Here is a 21,793-nt window from a genome sequence, read left to right as displayed (position 1 = left end):
GAAATCAGATCACATCATTTTCATTTACAACCATACGACACCAAATGATGTCTTTCAGTGAAAACCTCATGTTGATTTGACCATCATTAAAGAGTAGTAATAACAAGATTTTCAAGATGGCCACTGGTGGCCATAATGGATACGCAAGTGGCACCATTTTCATTCAGGACCAACCACACATCATATGAATTCTTTTAAGTGAAAATCCTATCTTGATGTGAGCATCCATTCAGGAGTAGCAATAGCTGAATTTTCAAGATGGCTGCTTTGGTTGACAAACTGGATCAGATCAGCACCATTTTCATTTAAGACCAACTATAGATCTGGTGAATACCTCATGTTAACATAACCTGACGTTCATCAGTAGCAATTACAAGATTTTCAAAATGGATGCTATTGTGGCCATATTGAATGTAAGATTGGCACCATGTTCATAAAGGACCAACTAGACATTGTGGCAATTCTTTTATGAAAATATTATGCTGATAGGATTTTTATGAAAATATTATGCTGATAGGATATGTTCAGGAGGAGCAGTGATAACAAGATTTCAAGATGACTACTATGGAAGCTATACTGGATGTACAACTGGTAGCATTGTTGTCTGGAACCAACTTGACCATGGGTTGAACATGTTTGTAAGGTTTCATAACAATCCTCTGAATAGTTAGGAGTAATGATAAAAATAACCTTGTGCTAATGGAAAGATGGGCAACAGAAAGTCCAGTGAGCTCATCTACTCTATTACTAGTAGAGCTTAAAAAAAAGGCAAAAAGTAGTATTACACTCCTTTTTATTCAGAGTTCTTTGATTTACACATGCATGTAATAACAAACATTAGATCAGTCATAAACTGAAATACCTTTCACACCAGATATGCACTTGCAATAAAAATGATATTTCATAGACTATAAAGTACTTGTTCTAGATGCATTACCATTCTCTCAGTTCTACTTAGAAATGAAAATAAATCATGCAGCTCAATTAATTTTTCTGTTCCATGAGATGAATACTGCAAATTCATTATTACTACATAATTATTACCACATTTTAACAAGGGTTAATACATCCTGCCAGTGATTTCCCATAATTGCCAACATAAAAAAGAAACATATTTTACAAACGATCCCAGTATAAGGCAACCATGCTTTTATCACAGTACACTATTTACAGCTACCCCAAATTCTGATTAAAATCGTGATCTACATATCAAAAAGTAGTATTGACCAGCAGAGATGCAAGGTTACATTTTGCTGAACTTTCTATCTACCAGTCATATTAAAGCTTTTATAATGCTTCAGGTTTAAATGAAATTCAGAACATATCATTACCAATAATAACTCTACTCAGCACAAAATGCAAAGCTATATCTGATAGGATACTAAGTATAACAGGATGAGGAGTTCGCATTTGATTTCACTAGTCATGAACCTTTAAAAAAAGATGCTCATGTCGGGTAGATCTCAATTTTAATCCGATTGAGATCCCAAAAAAGTGTTATAATGAGGAACACTGTATACACCATAGTGCTGACCCAAATCTGCCATTACTTAATGTGCCTGTTGATCATAGTCTAGCCTATTCTCATGATAATTACAAGTACAATGAACAATACTGAACCTAATCAGCTGGTATATTGTATGACGGTAGATCCGAGTCCATGCCTCTTATAGCTGGGCCCATGTTTTACACAGATGTGAACAGAATGAAGTCATTCATTTTCTCCAAGTTCTCTGATTTCCTCCACATTACACCAGCAGGAACTACTGAGAACTGTTCTGTACACATATTGGATGAATTTTGTGTGCAAATGACTTGAAATGAATAAAGTTTACAAAAACAGACAAAATATAGTAAAACAATTAAATCTGCTAACAACCATCTCTAGTAAGGAGCCCAGTGGCTACCTTAGTTATAACAATATAAAACATGTACTGGTAATTGCTTTAAAAAGGTAACCACCAAGAGAAATCTGACAGTACTCCATACTGAATATGGACTGCTATTGACGATTGCATTCAACAATACTCAAAATGTGAAGCATTTTACCATATATATACTCGTTTGTAAGTCGAGTCCAACTGCTAGTAACATCAAACCTGATCCGTCATTAAATAATGCACTGGCAGATTATGGTCTATGTTTGTTCTACTGATTACTCCCAACAAACTGGTGACCCAGATCTGATTCTGTGCAGTCAGAGTTTTGGAGCTGGGCTCCAAGCATTTATGTAGCAGGTATAGAGTATTTTTATTTTGCGAAATATTTGCCCTTATGCTGGCAACGCTGGCAAGCAAAATGTACAGATTATGGATGTAAAACATGGAATATACAAAATGTGTATTGTGACATCTTTAAAATGTTGTTCATGTAATTCTCAGCAATGAGGCTGAATATCTTTATATTATGTAAATTTACCCTGGTCTTGGTGAAAAATATATAATACATTTTGTCCTTTCGTACTGAGCACATCTACAAAATTCATCAGTATAGAAGAATATACATCACATGTCTATGAAAGCAGCCAGGTAGCCAAGTATGCTGTATTAAAAGAAAATTGCCTGATGTTTATTTATCACATATCTCTCTGACCCTGTATTCAGAAAATGTAATAAATATTGCTAATTTTTGCAGTAAACAGTGTATAGTGAAACACAGTGTCTACCTCAACCAATAATATGATATTCTCATATTCTCACAGTAAATGATAAAATCACTACCCTGGGGACCACACAGAAAGCTTGTAATCAAGAATTTTAAAAGTCTTAGACACTTAAAATGTCAAGAGTATATCTTATCAAGTTGCATACCCATTTAGAGCCATTCCATTTAAACATACATGGTACCCAGGGGAGGTAGTTTTTAAAAAATATATGTCAGGGTAATTTTATTTCACCGAGTTATTATTAAAATGATACAAAACCTCTAAATTGCATCTGTGGGTGAGTACCTTACTTTAAAAGTGCCTCCCTGTGTCCCATGTATGTTTTAATGGACAGCCCTTATTCTTTTAGATAGGTAATGTGGGTACCTGAAAATATCTCAATACTAGAATTTCTAAACAGCATACAAAAGCAAAAGCAAATAAAGTTGGATAAGGGTGCCCTGGGTGGAAGAGTGGTGATAGGTAATCATTGTTGCAGATCACTCACATGTCCCATCTGTCTGTTTAAGTCCCAACTCAACCAATGTGGGTATGTGAGAAAGCTTGCCAGTAGCTACATGTAGGTTGGTGGTTGATCTTGGGTTCTTCCTCCACCAGATGTACTGGCCACCATGTATAGCCTAATATCAAGTGCTGAAAAATGGCAGTAAACCCCACAAAACCAATATCAGTGGGATCAGATATGACATTTATTTTCCACTGCAAAGAAAAGATGCTGATAATTTAAAAAGACCATCTAGATTAACAACCTTAGACGCCTCCAGACTTCTGTTCTCTTAGACAATGATATTGCATTTCTTTGCCATTGTCATAGGCTATAAACCATAATTCTATTCAATTATAGAAAAGTTTTTCTTCGCAGAATTTCATCTTCTTCAGCTTTTTATATAGTTGTTGGTGCTCCATGCAAATATATGAACATGCTTTAAAGAGACAGATTCCATACTGTCTAAATGCAGCTTTAATGATTTCTGGATATCGCTCTACCATTTATTTCACTCCTTCTTTAACCAATTTTCTGTCTTCAATAAGAATTAGATTTATCTGCCTATTTATTCATTACAGCTTGTTGTGTATTAATGTATAATTTCATTGATTTATTTTGGCATATCATTAAGTATATGAATAGAAAGAGTTGTCAATTGTTGCAACATTATGGGACAATATAAAGGTTTCAGTTGAATGACCCATATTGTCTACCATATTTAGTCAATGAGGAAATTCATAAGGAAGGATAGTCATGCCACTTGTGTTTCGTCACTGGAAATCATCTCAACTTGACAATTTCATTCAATCAAGTGGGACAAGATTCAGCTTTGGATGTAGAGGGCTTTATATTTAGATGATGGCAAAAGGAACTTCATTCTTTGGATATAATTTACAGAAGAGTAAACATTGTTGAGAGTCTTTGTTATTACATGTACTAAGAGAAAAACTCCCTAACAACAGAACTTTCAATTTAAATAACCATAAGATTGCAAAAAAATGAGTATCTTACTTTGTGTAAGCATTATGCACAGTTGCATGGTCTAAATTTGAAAATATATTGTATGATAATAACTGGCCTTTGTGGTGAGCTGCAGTGACTCAATGGTTAACATTGCTGGACTCCCGAGCTAGTTGTAGGTTCAAATTCTGCCCAGACCAGCCTAGGTTAATTGGCTTCCATGCTGTGTCTCTAGGCAAAATACATTATAGTAGTCCATCTTGTGCTGAAATGTTCTTAAATACAAATCAATAATTGGAAGCTATACGTTACATTTAAGCCTTATCCTAAATGTTCATCTTCTGTATCCAATATCTTCTGTAAAAGTATTACATATGTTTTACATCAGGAACTTAATTTGATGGGACATGGTTGTCTCACTACCCTAAAGTAACTTACTACTGGCACAAACTCTCAAACTTGTTATGGTGATAATGATTTTAATATACTGTACACTTAAATGGTTTTCTGAGCAGAGCAATGCCCTAATTTTCTCTCAGACTCTGATATAGTACAAACTCAATTGTCAACAAAGAAATCGGGCACATGAGAATGATTTGGATAACTGGGAGTTTTGATGGTGAAGTCCCATGTTGTACCCTGTTCTCTCTCTCTGGTGTTCGTTGACCTATCATAAATCTCGTTAAGTTTAATACACAGTATATTGTAACATTCATGTCAATTTTGGGAATAAACCTTATAACATTTACCCCTATATTTCACTTGAGGTACTTGATCATTATGATATTGTAAAAATAAGTGTTCCATGTAACACAGTGTTCCGCTTTTGTATGTGTGATGATGTATCCCTACTTTATCTGATTTCCAAAAACTTTAATGCAAAACTTCAACATTGTCAAGGATGATGTCACCACAAAAATTGCCACCATAATGGTAACTATGTCTGACCACAAGACAAATTGTTTTTCATTTTCTGGATTATAAATGAGGAGAAAGAATAACAGTCAGTTAATCAATGTTTTAAATAACAAGCACATAATTTCTTAAATTCAAGGCTGTAACATACAAAATATTTTCTTTCAATTCAATGGCTTGTAACTGTGTATGTGTGTGTGTGTGAGAGAAAGAGATTTGGATTTTTAACATAGTTTTAACAATTTTTTAGTCACACTGCTATGATGTCCACAGTATGGCAGTTCATAGTAATGTCTAGCTCTGGAGCATCATGCTGCAGACAAGTAGCATGATGTCCCATGAAGTCACATTTTCCTGACACTAGGCTGACCAGTCCTAACAATAACCTCTTAATGCTGAGTGTCTAGTGAGGCAGCTGCTAGTGCCATTTTTATAAGACTCTGGTATGATTTGGCCAGGGTTTGAACCCATTACTTCCCATATCCGAGGCATATGCTCTAACCACCAGGCCACAGGAGCGGCCACCTTGTAAGTGATTATTATTATCATCATACAACACAATCAAACACATGGATATAGGACAATTTGTATGGGGTAAATTTTATGCCTTTTGCCTTTATCTTTGTTAAATGGCATGCATACATATGCTTCTCTTCATAAAAACAATATGCCAAAAGCCCCGCGTTTTGACAGATCAGTAATTTCTTTCTCACACTGTTCAAATGATGGGCAACTGACCAAGTTATTCACTATCCTCTGAAATTGGGAACTGCTGTGCTTAGTGGTTAAACATTTGATTTGTTACCAAATTAAATTCCCACCATAAGATCAGCCTGGACAGGCTACCATGGTGTGTTTATGAGTAAGGCAAATTACTCCATACCTATGGCATATAACATTCAAAATGTTGCTATGGCAAAAATTGCACCAAACAAATGCCCTCATCACTGCTGTTGCAGTTGAGCAAGGCATTCAATCATGCATGCTCAACTCCAACGTTGATGGGTAACAGCATCTACTTACGAGCTCAACATAAAATGGACAACTCTCATCAATGCAAGATTGCACTCGTTATATTCATGGATGTGCCAGCTCATTATTGCCCTCAGACCAAAGGAACATGAGAACATGGCATATCACTAGGCCATGATATGCCATTTTAGTTCTTGTTCATGCTCATTTCATATGTGGTTTGAGTTGCCAGAATGTTATCAGGCAAATTTTTGTTCTTCCCATAAGGGCAAGAAAAACCACATGAACATTGTTCTCATGTTAAAATGTCTTGCTTAAAGATACCCTATAAGTTGGACAAATTATATAATCAGATGGCAATCTGACAGGAACATGGTAGTGCAACTCTGGTGCTATGAGATGTTAATAGGTAACTTCCAGCCTTGAGACTCCCTTCTTTCTAGCTACAAGTCAATAGTGTGTATATTCTCTTCTGTAAAATAATTTTTATTGAGATGTACTGAACAAGTGATTATATTATGCTGAAATCCATTGGGCTACTGGAGTTTAATACATGGTAATCCAGACCAACCACTCTGGTAATGTCTAGATTCTAAGCAAAGATCTGTTGGACCCTGTTTTGCTATGGAATTTGGGATTCGTTGTTGCCATGTGAGCCATGTGGCTTGAGGTGACTTCAACCGAGTTGTAGTGGCACGGTGGTTAGCATGCTGGACTCCCAACCAAAAGGATGTGGGTTTGAATCCTACCATCTGATTCACTAAGCAGGCTTATGTAGCACTGTAAGAACAAACATCAGCTATCTCAAACTTTAAATCATGCTGATCTGACATACTGTATTATATCCTGATAAAAATTCTTTCTAAAGATAAAGATTACTATACAAATCTCTTGCTCACAACTGAAGTTATCTACAATCTTAATGATAATAAATTGGATCATAAAGTCTCTAGATCTAGAGAAAAAAAAGAGAGCCAGACAGATGAAATGTGTCTCATTAATATGTACTTATCTCGGAGCCATTCAGATGAAATGTGTCTCATTAATATGTACTTATCTCAGATCCAGTCAGATGAAATGTGTCTCATTAATATGTACTTATCTCAGATCCAGTCAGATAAAATGTGTCTCATCAATATGTACTTATCTCGGAGCCAGTCAGATGAAATGTGTCTCATTAATATGTACTTATCTCGGAGCCAGTCAGATGAAATGTGTCTCATTAATATGTACTTATCTCAGATCCAGTCAGATAAAATGTGTCTCATCAATATGTACTTATCTCGGAGCCAGTCAGATGAAATGTGTCTCATTAATATGTACTTATCTCGGAGCCAGTCAGATGAAATGTGTCTCATTAATATGTACTTATCTCAGATCCAGACAGATGAAATGTGTCTCATCAATATGCACTTATCTCGGAGCCAGTCAGATGAAATATGTCTCATTAATATGTACTTATCTCGGAGCCAGTCAGATGAAATGTGTCTCATTAATATGTACTTATCTCAGATCCAGTCAGATGAAATGTGTCTCATTAATATGCACTTATCTCAGAGCCAGTCAGATTAAATATGTCTCATTAATATGCACTTATCTCACTTAATTCAGAATTTGTCCATGACACATAATATAATCTTATGAGCAAAATCTGATCAGCATACTACTGAATGGTAGCTTGTTCAGCCAATCATACAGTTACGTTTCACAAGCTTTGACCTTCAGATGCAAGGTCACATCATTATTATGCATGAATTTCATTGATAATCATATTCGACCAAGATAATGCTGACACAGGCCTTGTTTACAAAGTATGATCAAAATCATATATATATAAATAAAATACATTCTCCTAAGTGATCAAATATATGTACATAAGATGCAAGATCACCTTATGAATATTCAACGGTTTCATCTGTAATCTAAAATTATCATCAGTTTGCTAATATGATTAAAATTGGGGTCAGATAGCTTGTATCAAGTTGTAAGAAGTTCAGCCAATTATATGCAAGATCACCTCAACAGACCTGTCAACCCCGATGTCCTCGAGGGAGATTTTGAAACTTTTTCAGGGAGATTTCAATTATTGCAGGGACGATTTTATCAACTGTTGTTTATTCAACTGTACCCGATTTAACCGATCTATCAGTGTTTCCTAATTTAGCTAAAGATAATCATAATTTTAATGCTGGCACTCAAATTACAATTTGCATCATGCAATGAAGGCTAAAAAAAAAACAGTAAGATTAAAAAGTTACTTTTGTGACTGGAGATATCAACAACAATCTTTGCACCTGCCACTGGCAAAACTGAAACATGAATTGCACATTTTGCAAAATGCTGTATGTTTATCACTTCCACAAGTCAGACATGGAAATTCCAGGCTATAAGAAGATCAGAAAGAAGTTTTACATTTTTTTACCTTCTAGCTTCATCTGAATCTCCCATTCTTGTAGACATTGTAGAGGAGATCACCAAACATATGGATTCAAGTTTGTGCACTTTTCAAAGAACTTCTGCACACTTCCAGTCTTACACGCTGGGGAATTTTCAAAAAAGTTTTCATTAAACGAAACAAATTTTCCCTAGATTTCTATTTTACGAAACAAATTTTTTCCTAGAGAAAAATTGAGGGAGGTGCTGTTGAATTCAGGGAGTCTCCCAGGAGGACTGCCTCACTAATGTGTAAATCTGCTTGCAAAAAAATATATCTTGATTATATAAGCCACTACTATTTCTCAGAAAAAGCGGTGACATGTACTGATTGACACAAAATCACGTAATTAATACAAATTTAATCTTGCTCATAAAAATGTATTCTTACAACAGTCCAGGATCATAATGATTTAAGGCTGCTGACCAAGTCGGATCTAAACTGGGTCATGAATACAACCTCAACAGTAGTAACAAGCAGACCCAATCTGGAGCTCACTATATCACAGGTTCACCAATTTGTCTGCCTAAATTTCACTGATCCTGATAAAATCAAACAAAAGCCAGTTCAGTTTCTAATTCTTCATTTATTATCCATTAGCATCAACTCAAAACAATAACTATTTCACCAACAAGGTTTATGAATGATGTACCATTCACACTTTTGTATTTCTCCAAATACTCAGTTCAGAAAGCTTACAACTTCATAACCTCTCTCGAGTCGTACTTAAGTCATTTGTGTTCATTTTCCCAGTATTTCTGGTACTTTCTTCTCTTGATCGAATCTGTGATTATAATCCCAATGTCATCATAAAATGTCTGACATTTCAAGGCATCTGCACACCTTGCGAGTACTTCAAAGTTTACAACTGTCACTGCATAACACAATGAATGTTTATCTAAAATATAAATATTAAAATACATTGCTTGGTACAATTCTGGATTATATATTTAGTCCACAAATACAACATTTTCTGATTAGTACATACTAGCCTGAGATCCTGCACCTTTTGTTATCACCAGTTATGAAATTAATAACTGGAGATGTGCATCAGGCCATGTTCACAACAACACAATAGACACACTAATTTAGGCAGCAAATGGATGCATGGTTTAACACCTGTCCATTTGTGCCACAATCATTTATTGTACCTCATCAAATGCAGGATGTTGGTCGGTACTCAATTAACAACAGTGGTAGGTACTCAATACAATAAACATATCAATTACCCAACAAGGGAACAATGACTCATGACCAGTTTTAACTGTTAAGATAGTAACTGCTGGTAATTTTTCACTACTCCAACAGATTAGTGACTGATGGGTTTTAGTGAAACATCTGCAAAATCACTAACCGTTAGAAAGTGGATAACGTTAATTTTGAGCCCTGCAATCTTGTGCAAGATCACCTCATTAATATGCATGGATCCCACACTTTATCAATGCGTACGAGAACTTGATCATACAAGAATGGTAACAAGCCCAGCCATTCAGATAAAAGATCACTTCATTAATATCTGTTGATGCCCCTTACTTTTTGAAATTGTCCAAGATCTTGAGGATATAAGCTGATATTCCAATTTTGATCAAAATCAGATCAGAATTATGGCTTCCAGATTGGAAATAAGCTCCATCAATCAGACAAAAGATCTGCTCATTAATAGGTGTGCATCTTGCTCATCATCGACCCTGTACAAGATCTTGATGACACAGCAAAAATTTCAAGTTTTATCCAAAATCAGATAAGAAATATAACCAATAAAGTGATAATGAGCTCAACCAATCCATTATCTCTTTAATATTTGTGGATCTCTCATTGTCAAACTTGTCCAACATCCAAATCAGAGAAACATATTTTCCTAGTTATATCTAATTAAATCTGAAATATGACTTCCAGAGCAGATGCAATGATAGCCAATTGGGTGCAACATCACCTCATTAGTATGCATGACTCTCACATATCATCAAACTCAACTGAGATTCTGATGATATAAACCCATATTCCAAGTCTTATCGAAACTGGATCTGAAATGTGGACTCCTGAGTACATGCAACTGTGACAGATGAATGACGGACAACAAACAATAGACAACACTCACCGGATACAGGGCCATACCATACACTCTCTTGTCCTTATACTTGAGTGAGCTACAAACACTAACATGGTGAAATCATGATGTTCAAGAAGATGGATCCACAGACTAATGATTACAATTTTCCAAAAGCTGTATCAATAAAAGAAAAATGGTGAACAAGTACATATTTGCATTTGCAAGACTGTATACTGTAATCATGCAACAAACAGTCTCAGTTTGTCAATACAATGTCAGCTGTGTCCTCTAAACTCTCTAACCATGGTCGTCCACCACCCACCCCCCAAAAAAACATTAATCTCATATTTGACCAAATGCACATCAACAGGTCCTAAAATGTTGAACCAGACAAGCTTATAAACAATGGGTTATGTGACTCAGTAAACAACATTCAGAGGCGAAAACAATCACTAAATTTGAAAAATCTACTAACCCAGTCGGGAAATGCTAAATGGCTTTACTTCTCTCACCCCCAAACTATTATTCACTTTGCTAACTATAAAATTACACGTTAAAACTGTTAATGACACAAAATTATGTCCTCTGAAAGGCTGTTTTCTGGAATTTCTTCTGTGACCATTTTAATGATACCAGTTGCAAGTAATTATAAACTGAGACCAGCCTGCTATATATTTTTTAAGTACAAGTATTTATTTGTGTTCAAGAGAGAGGAGAAGTGCATTTGGCAAAAATAATGGAAAAAAACTTGCAGTAGAAGGTATGGACTTTCAATGATTAAAGTGTGCTTTATTCATGAGAACACATCCTTCCCATAAACAACAACACTGGTCAGCCCTGAGGTAGTACTCGCCTAATTGATCAAGTGATTGGAAAATTTGCTTTACCTGCAGAAATGCTTGCCTCCTATTTCCAGCTGGATGAGTTTTCAGCCCATAATACATTATAATGACATTACAAAATTATTTTGTTTCCTTGAAAAGATAACTTGCCTTTTTGCATGCAAATGATCAGATGGCATCTACATGTTTTTCTTTAACCATTTCAACCAAGTTCCAGACTCAAAACTGTACAAAAATCTGCTTGGTTCTCCTATATTTATGGGCAGTTTTAAATGTGTGTAGATAAAACAAGGACTCTTGAATAGACTCTCAGTGCTAAAGTCCTAAGAAAATTTTGCAATTCCTACACAAACCAGGCTCATGTATAATTATGCACATGCTTTCAGAGCCATTTCAAGACCTCTAGCAAATGTTCATTCTTTTAGGAATGTTGTTACTCAGTAGCTACCATATTACAACACCTTGTGCATTCAGCAGCATCCATGTGTCTCATGTGGTTTTCAGACTTTCGAAGGCCTTTGCTTCTAAAACAAGGAATAGCCAGGTGATTTGGTGGACCTCACTGTTCAGATTTTCAATGAATGTGGGGACCTCTCTGTCCAGCTTTTCAATGATTGTAGGAACCTCTGTCCAGCTTTTCAGTGATTGTGGAGACCTCTCTGTCCAGCTTTCAGTGATAGTGAGGAATTTCCTGTCCAGCTTTTCTGAGATTGTAGGGACCTTTATATGACAACACACTTTTGAGGATTAAGATAATACATTCTCAGATTAAACGAAATCCTTAAAAAAAGAAAACAGTTTATGTATCTGTCAGAGGTTTTGTTCTTACTTAAGCATAATATCCCTACATTGTTTTTACTATGACAACTGCAGGATCATCTACTGCATGCTGAGAAAAAAACATCCCTGTATGCATGTCATTTTGTACGGACATGATAGTGAATTCAATAAATTTACACACATGATAAAAAAGAAATTGCATGTGCCTTTTGGACATTAATAAAAAGTCAAGATGAGACACAATGGCAGTAATATCTACCAAATTTCAAACAAGACAGGTCCTTGACTAGGTACACCAAATGGATGTGAACATTTTCTTCTTCTGCCAGCTTTATTTCATCATCATCCTCTCTGAAACAGGACATTTCAATTTCTCCTTCAATCTCTAAAATGAAATCAGGAATTTATGGAAGTTCTCATTCTTTCATTTACTGTTTATATATTGTGTACAGAACAAAACTAATTTCCAAAATGACTTGTTCCTGAGGGGTTTTTCACTTTTCAGTCACACATTATGTAGTAATTTGCTTACAATCCTCATGTGATGATAACAGAAAATGTCTGCTATAAATCTGTATTTAAACTACTGCTCTACATAAAGCCTGTGTTATCCATCTAGTGGAGATCCAAGATACACCATAGATACTTCTGTGTTACCATACACTGCAGATACTGCCGGATACAAATGTTTTTCTGGGAGACCTCGAAATGCAACACCTGTGAACAAACCAGAAAGTGATTAAAATATGATATCATAATTAAATCCTGTATTTTAAATTTATGTAATTTTAGGTCATTAGTTATGCAAATCCGTTTTGGTGAAAATTATATAAGTTAAATGTGTCAAAGACCCCCTCAACCAGTGCTGCACATAGGACCCCAAGGGCAGGGAACACTGTGCCCCCCTTCATCCAAACCTGGGGGTCACACACTGTTTAAGAGGTACTGTACCAACAAACAAAAACCTAAGGCATTAATCATGCTATAAAAATGAGATAATCTTGGTTGCTTCAACAGTTTTCCTATTTTATCTTTGCGGTTTGCACATTTCTTTGAACACGTGATACATTATTGCTATAAAGGTTTTATCATGTGCTCGCATAACTCATCAAAACATTATCTGGTTAACCTGAAATAAGCTGCACCATGGCACTTTCAATTCCTGAATTTGTTCTCAATTAACTTTAGTTTACACTAATTATCTACCAGTATTTGCAATAACAAATAAGTTTTCTAAATTATTTTTCTTATTCAAATGAACAAAAATCATTAATTACACGAGAAATTGTACATTTGCAATAATGTATTCACTTTGTCAACCTAAAAATAAATTAAATTATCCTTGCCATAGGGGTGAATAAAACCTCGAAAATAATGATACAATACCAGCCATTAAACACTTTACACTGCAACTCAGACAACTACCACAAAGTTTTCTTAGAATGTTTTTCATCATCAGACACATTGTTTTTAAACAAATAAATATTGGCATCTTACAACTTTTACGTCCTTTTGCAACCTTGTACATTGTTTGCACCTCGGACATGTAGACATATACTAATGAAAATATATGAACATATTTTTCGACTTTTTTCTCACAAAAGAGTGCACGAAAACTCAAGATTTCTGGAGCATGGGATAAAAAGAATCAACTCCATGCTGGTATGTGCAGCACTGACATCAAATGGTCCTAACAACAAATCTTCACAAAGAAAACTTTTTCATGGTGATGATCATTAAATAATAAATCTTTTTGATTTGCACTATTTATCTTGTTCAATGATTTGTGAATCCATCTAATATTATTTACACTAATCAATGAATGAAACTACCTGAAGAAAGCAGTGAATTCATAAAAAATTTAAAATCAATTTTGGTTAATTTTGTGATTTCTACACATACCAAAATTTTAACGATTGCATGAACAATGAACCCACTGTTTAATATTTTTGTTGTTGGTTTTAATGGCATTTTTAACACTTTGTTGGCTATATAATGCCATGGAAATGGAAGCAAAGTGCTTTTCAGAAGAATACACCAAAGGAGCCCAACTCAAACAGGTTTTTGAAGGTACTGAACTCGTGACTTTTGGACGTTCATGATGATCTGCCAACTGAGCTACCACAGCATTTCCTACTGTGGAAAGGATATCGTATCATACACACACACACACTTTCCCATTCCATTAACACATTAACCCCTAGCGACGACTTTATGGGGCAGGAGGTAGCAGCCTACTGCTGAGCTCTGTAGTGTCATAGTCATGCATGATAAACTAACGTGGATGGTATTATAGAAAGGTAGACAGATGTAGCTCTACAATGATACCAAATAATCTGGAATATCTAGTTGCACTACAAAATACTGATAGAAAATCCTCATTTTTTGGACCCGACTTTTTTTTATGCAAAATTCGCCTGTGGTCGGAATCCCATTTTGTGTCCGGATTTTAGACTTTTTGGTCTCATATCTAAGGCAAAGCGGTATGAACTGCAAACAGACAGATGAGCCTTTGCAAAAAGTAGGATAAGATGGGCATTTGGAATAAAGAGTGGTCTCCATGCAAAAATAATTGCTCCGTCTAGCAAATAAAAAAAAAATTAAAAAAAAAATCCAACTTTTACCCTTCTGCTCATGCACGAGTCAAACAGCCAACAAAAAATGATGTTTCTAACACAACTAGGCAGTATGTTATTGAAAGATGACCAGGGATTTGGGGTTTTCGAGTCTATTCAGAAATAGCTTTCAAAATGTGTTTCCTACTCGATTTTCAGGCAAAAATGCCAAAAACATCCAGAGGTTAATGTGTTAAAGTATAAATGAAAATGGTGGGTGTTTTCTTTTAAAATCACAAAATTATAACCCACAAAAATGTATGTATGTATAATGTCTGACAGCACATGAAGACAGTCCTGGCTACATAATACTGATTACAATATAAGAAAAGAAATTGAAAAATTCAAAAACCTCACCAAAATCCACAGGAATACAATGTCCTTCTCTACAGTGAAAATATATATGTACCAAGATAAATAAATGGTAAATGCTCAAACAGAGTAAAATCCATAAAACACAAGAGCTGCACCTTTTCAACTGAAACAAACACAGGTGTCATCTTATGGCAAACAGGCTGCCTCCCTCAGACACATACAGGAAGATGAGTCAGGACTGTACTACATTCTAAAGCATGCAAGGTGATGATACTCACAAAAATAACGAATACACAGTACAGTTTAACTTCAGCAAGAAGGATATCAGTCACATAAAACTGACAAGGATTCCTTCCTAGAACAATATGACCATGCCAAGGAACCAAATCCATTAAACTAGATGACCTTCTATGACTTTACATAACTTTAGCACTAATCTTCACATTACTCACAGTAACACCAACAGTGCCAACATAAATCACCCCAAGAAAGTGACACTATCATCTGCCTATCTGCTGACAATCGAAAGATGAAAAGCCATTTAATGTTACCCAAAAGGATCTCCCTACCATCTTCAGAGTAGGGACTGATGCCCTTGGAATTTGGACTAGGGGTTTGTGTATAAACAAGCTAAATTTTGAATTTTTTGGAATAAAAGAAAAATGATTTTTTTGTTGTTGTTGTTAAGGGGTTTAACGCCATTTTTCAGCACAATATATGCTACACATGGTGGCCAGTACTAACGGTGGAGGAAGAATCCGGGAAATCCACGGAAAGAACCACCGACCCACGAGAAGCTACAGGCAAGCTTTCTCACATATCCACATTAGCCGAGCCCGAGACTCTAACCCACACAGACAGAGGTGAGATGGCAGTGATCTGTGACGGAGAGCGCTTTAGACCACTCTGCCACTCGGGGCCCCCAAAGAAAAATGAGACTGCATGCTTGTTAATGAGGCACACTACATTTTACTGCCTCAAAGTAGTGTTGTAATACAGGCTGAATATTAATGATATAAAGGAATTAACAAGCAATATCATTCAATCCAGTGCTGCAGCACTGTTCTGCTAAAAAAAAAACTGTTATGACTAATGATTTTTCATTTTTATCAGTTTTCATTGTTTGCTTGGAAATGCAAAAAGGGGAAAAAGGGTTAGGTTATTTGTTATCTGAATTTCCAACCAAGGCCACAGTGGAAAGTTTCCAGGTAAAATTGGGGGAAAATATAAACATTATTGGGGGACTGGATTTATATAGAAATTTTGCATCCAACCACTGCAAATAACAATACAAAATCTCTGACCATGATCACAAAACAGGTTTATGAAATTCGCTTTTATGAAATGTATTTTTTAAACATGGTCATAACCCAAGGATTGTATGTTTTAATTGTAAACATTCAAAGCAAGCTGAAATGCCTAATGAATATTTTAATTCAAGGTTCTCTGTAGTGAGAACTAATGAAACACTGGTGGAAAATTTGACACATCATTTTCTTTATATCCTGGCTAATGACTTACTGCAGACCTGCAGCAATGAATTTTCATTGTCAAACCTCTACAAGCAGTTCTTAGATATTTCCAGCCGACCACCTGCTCCTAAAAACCCGACCACTTGCTCCTAAACACAAAATGATTTTTTTACCATGTATTTATACACATAACAAAAAGTGTACAACTGTCCTACTTGGTAAGGAAAAGGTTTTCTTGCAACTTAGAAAAAATTGTTCTTATCACTTTCAACTTGTATCAATAGACGAATGGTAATGATTGTCAACCAGTATACATACCTAAAAATTCATAATTTTTCTCAAATGCTAATGTATTGTCCTCACAGTCTAGAATAACTCGTATTCTCTCTCCAACCTGGAACAGAGGCAAATACTTTAAGCTAGATTAATTCATAGATGCAATTGAAAAAGTGTTGTATTAGGATCCCAAAAGACTGGGGATATTGTATCCCCATGTCCCCAAAATTTGTGGAACACATACAATTTCAATTGGATAAAGAAAACAAACTAAAGATAGTACTTAAACCGCAAGTAGCAACAATTAAATTAGAGACAAGGCCAAATAAAACAGTATGTGTGGTTCTCATTACCTGAAGAAACCTACTTTATCTTGTTGCCCTTATATTTTTTACAAGGGGGTTGATGAGTTGGAGATGAAAAAAAATTCAGGAGGAAAAAAGTTAACAAAAGGATTCAACTATGATTAAAGTTAAATTGATAATGCCAATGAAACTTATCTTCTAGTATGTTTCATTTTTTTAAATCCCTCAAGACCCAAAATGGAAAAAGTTTGTGCTGACCTACATAAAAACTTCATATTTTTTCAATCTAACAAGAACCACACATTATTTTTCTGAATTTTATTTGAGTTGACAGTTTTGCCACCATAACTTTGCTATCTATACTCACAATTAAATTATCCTTGAACACAAATATTATTACTCAAGCAACTAGTGAAAACATGTTTGCCATGCTATTTGTCATTTGCACTATAATATCTTCCTGTTTTTGAATATTAATAGTCTTGATATAAAATTTTTTATCAAAAGCTTAAGAAACTTTGTGTATATACTCACTTATAGGAAAAGTCCAACCGCAAACTGCACAGACCCATATTGCATAATGAGCCAGAAGATGCAGGTCCGAGCAGTTTGTTATGAGTAATCAGTAGAACAAACAACTATGATCTGCTGGCACATTATGCTATGGCAGATCAGGATATTTTCTGCTTTCAGTTTGACTCAACTGATAAGCAAATATATAAGGTATTATAATATTTTCATGTTAAATACTTGGTTGACATGAACAGGACTTTACAATGGAATCTGGTGCTGACTCTGGCTCTCTTTTAACTTTAATACTGACTAGCATGTTATGTGTTCCAAATTATTTCTCTTTTTAAAGTAACAATTCCTTGATTAAAAACAGACTAGATATTTCTACAAGATTTCAAGAGCACAAATTTTGTCCCTTTTGTCATTAGTTCAATGTTATAAATATTTACACAAGTAGCCATCAGTGCACATACACTGCAACTATGAAAATACACCCTGAATGTTTTACTGCCAAAATGTCATCTTAGACTTGAAATAATAGCCATCTTACAAGTTATAATGCCTATGGCAAGTTCTGGCCAGTGCAAGGGCCACAAAAAGAGATATGGGCATCTGTGCATTAAATAAAAACAGTTGATAGCATTTATTCTATTTTCCAAGATTAAAAAGTGTGCACAGCAGGAACACAGGAGTCTAGCTATAGGAGAAAAGGAAGAGGACAAACTAGCAATTCTGTGCTCATGGTACAACACTGTTGAAACAGTCTATGTTCACATTCATCTGCAAAAGAAAAACTGCTAGTGTAGAAAGCTTGATGTGCCTTCTTTTTTCATATCTGAAAAATAGCTTTAAATTTTTTTGAAAATAACTTTTTAAAAAACTCCAATATTATACGGAAACATTTTGTTATCAAAATTTATGAGTGATTTCGACATTATAACATACCTTTAAAAAAATTTCAGTCATACTGCAACATTGTCTGCAGTGTGGCAGTTTACAACGACATCAAGCACTAGGACATCATGTCCCACCCAGTTACTTTATCCAGAAATCAGGATGACCAGTCGTAACAATTACCTCATAATGCTGAGTGCCTAACGAGGCAGCTGTAAGTATCATTTTTAAAAGACTTTGGTATGACTCAGCCCGGGTTCGAACCTATGACCTCCAACATCCGAAGTGGATGCTCTATCCACTTAGGCTACATAAACGGTTTAACAACATTTATAAAAAGTGATGGAAGTACAATGCTGCCTGGCATTTCTGCACATCTAAGGTTTCTGACACCAATACTGAAGCAAAATGCATATTGCATTCGTCCGATTGACGAAAATAAAATACCGAAATGCTTACCATTTGAAAAGATACAACTGTCACCAGAATATTCTGTTCAAAATAATATTCATTTTCGACACACTGGATACCAACCCTGTGTTTTTGGGACTCACAATATGTTTGCCTATTTAGTGAATAGCTTTGAAAAGATGTCATGTTTATTAATTGAACTATTTAAATGAAATATATTACTTTTGACTGTTTCTGTCAGCATTTCAGTAGAGTAATTAGGTCATATTTATAGCTGGCTTTACAAAATTAAATGTGATGTGATGTGATTTTGATTTTTAACATAGCTTTAACAATTTTTCAGTCATATCGCTATGATGTCTGCAATGTGACAGTTTATAGTGATGTTTAGCACTGGGGTATCATGCCACAGACATATAGCATGATATCCCACCCAGTCACATTATCCTGACACCAGGCCGACCAGTCCTAACACTAACCTCTTAATGCTGAATGCCAAGCGAGACAGCTGTTAGTACCATTTTTAAGTCTTTGGTATGACTCGGTCGGGGATCGAACCCACGACCTCCCGCATTCGAGACGGACGCTCTAACCACTAGGCCACCGGAGCGGTACAAAATTTAATGTAACAATGCCAATAAATGGTAAGAGGTATTAAGCAAACTAAACTGATCATGTAAAAAAATTATTAAAGTTCAGCATTAGATAAAAAAATAAGCTATTATGTTGAAGAGAACCAACAAAGAATAGGATGTAATGTGTTTACAACGTCTCGTTTATGGAAAAAAATTTACTAAAGAGTTCCGAAACAGACTATATGCCAGGGAATTTCTTGAGAATCCTGTTCTAACAGTAAGTTGACTTGTTGTATTTCAGGCAATAAAACTTTGTGTCGGACAACTTCTTGCAAATTGGAAACTTGGAATATATTGCTGTATGTTTTTTAAGGTATACATTTCCATCTTTAATATAATGTATTTATTTTATGATTCTAAAAAATACAAAGTAAACAAGATTTGCTGGGTTACAAGTTGAAGACGGTCATGGAGTGGGTTATCGCGCTGACATTCAAAAATCACATTTTCATATGCAATTAGGGTAGAAATGTGGGATATTTTTGTACACTTCATCAATATCACTTCCTTAATAAAAGGACAATCGTTCCTTGTTAATACAAATTAGATATTCAACCAAAAACAAACATGTGATCCAATGTTTACAGGAATGCCATATTGTTGCGCAGAATTAACCGACACTCAGAATTGGCCGACATGGCGGTATATAAATTTCTGAGAACAAGAAAAGAAAGTATTTGGAAATAAAGAAAATAATAAACAAATAAAAAGTAAAATCAATCTTGTTAACCACAAATGTGGTGTCACTAAATCTTGATGAATCAATAACATACACTACTGCTTGCAAAAAAGATTTTATTGAAATTATGCATTTAAAATATCTGCTGCATCACAAATGTAACACTTTTTTAGTGTTTCCTAAATTAAAATTTTATTTCAAAAGAAGTTACATAAAAATTGTTTATCTTCTCAAACTTCAGATTTATGCATTGCATGTGGTGTAAGTTTTACACACTGGTGAAACTTATTTTAATATTTTTGTTATTCTTATAAGTAAGTTCAACATTTATGAATGAAACAGAAAGTAGGTCAAGTTTCCGCATAGTTGAAATACTTTCCACGTAATGCCAAAATTAGCCTATCACGTGGTTCCATTCATAGCACTACTACCGTAAAGCGTGACCTCGCAGGGTCATAAAGGATCACATAGGTACGGTACCTGATATTTCGGTGCATTATTCAGAAGTGGATAGTTGTTTTGAGTATCTCCATTATGCAATAAATGATTGTCCACTAAATTCCAACCCCATGAATTCTCATCGTTCCCTAGTAATCCCATATAACCATTGTATTGCACGGGGGCCTCTTTGGTTGCTATTCCTACAACTGCGATCGTTCCGAGTGGGCCTTCCCATATCACTTCCCAACAGTGTCTTCCTGATTTGAAGCCAATTTTACCCCGAGCACCATCTGTACTTTGCGCTACTGGATTCCTATGTAAAGAAAATCCATTCTGTTTTATATAAATATTTCTTGAGCAGTCATTTGGATTCCATGCGTGGTAAAAAGCACGTAATTTTGCCTTGTACGTAGGGCAATTGATAAGTAGATCCGATTTTAAAGCCTCTTCCGCAAGCTTCCTGACACAATGTAGTCTCCACACATCATTGTTTTCGTCATTTAGATATTTGTACCAATTTTTACACACCAGCGAACAGTTTCTAAGGTCATTAATATCCAGATAAGAGAATATAATTTCTAGTATCTGAGGCAACAATTGATCATACGCCATGTTAATGTTCTACTTCCGTAGGCTGGTTTCTACAACCATTTTCTGAAAGGAAATTTTGTATCTAAGGCTCTATTACCAGACTATTAGCTCATCGCAGAATCACAAATTTGTCAGACAACTACTGTCACATGTAGTAAGCGAAAATGGTCGAAAGAATAGAATTAATGAATTATTCGACAAAATAATGTATAAATGATTGCCGTGAATGAAAACAAATTGCAAGTTCTTCTTTTTCTGTATTCTGACCAGTCTATTAATTACACAAAAGAAACATTAACTTACGATGTTCTAAAGTGTAGATTTTTTCGTTCTTTCAAACATGATTGGTTTGGGGTTTTTAATTTTTCTTTTATTAGCGATACTTGTGATCCATTATTTTTCTAGCTATCTCACAACATAATCATCTGAAATAACAATGGAAGTTATAACTCAGGTAAATCACAACACTGTTACGCATAATTTAACAATGAGCGATCATGGCGTCGTTCATTGTAAATAGTGAACACTTCACATATCAGAC

The 21,793-nt window shown here is 35.1% G+C and overlaps 1 protein-coding gene across 1 annotated transcript; it reads right to left on the bottom strand.

Annotated features, from left to right (window-relative positions):
- Positions 1-776: 776 nt before the first annotated feature.
- LOC149800009 (F-box/SPRY domain-containing protein 1-like) lies at positions 777-21,296 on the bottom strand. Its single transcript, XM_089959539.1, has 3 exons — positions 20,701-21,296; positions 16,826-16,901; positions 777-12,822 (listed from the first exon to the last, which is right to left on the bottom strand). Exons 1-3 carry the CDS (start codon positions 21,271-21,273, stop codon positions 12,713-12,715), a joined length of 759 nt encoding a protein of 252 aa, XP_089815665.1. The 5' UTR covers positions 21,274-21,296; the 3' UTR covers positions 777-12,712.
- Between the last annotated feature and the right edge of the window lie 497 nt (positions 21,297-21,793).

Source organism: Sinohyriopsis cumingii, chromosome 5 (genome assembly GCF_028554795.1).
Source record: "Sinohyriopsis cumingii isolate HCF-2022 chromosome 5, ASM2855479v2, whole genome shotgun sequence".
NCBI classification, from domain to species: Eukaryota; Metazoa; Mollusca; class Bivalvia; order Unionida; family Unionidae; genus Sinohyriopsis; species Sinohyriopsis cumingii.
This window is presented reverse-complemented; position numbering and strand designations above follow the sequence as displayed.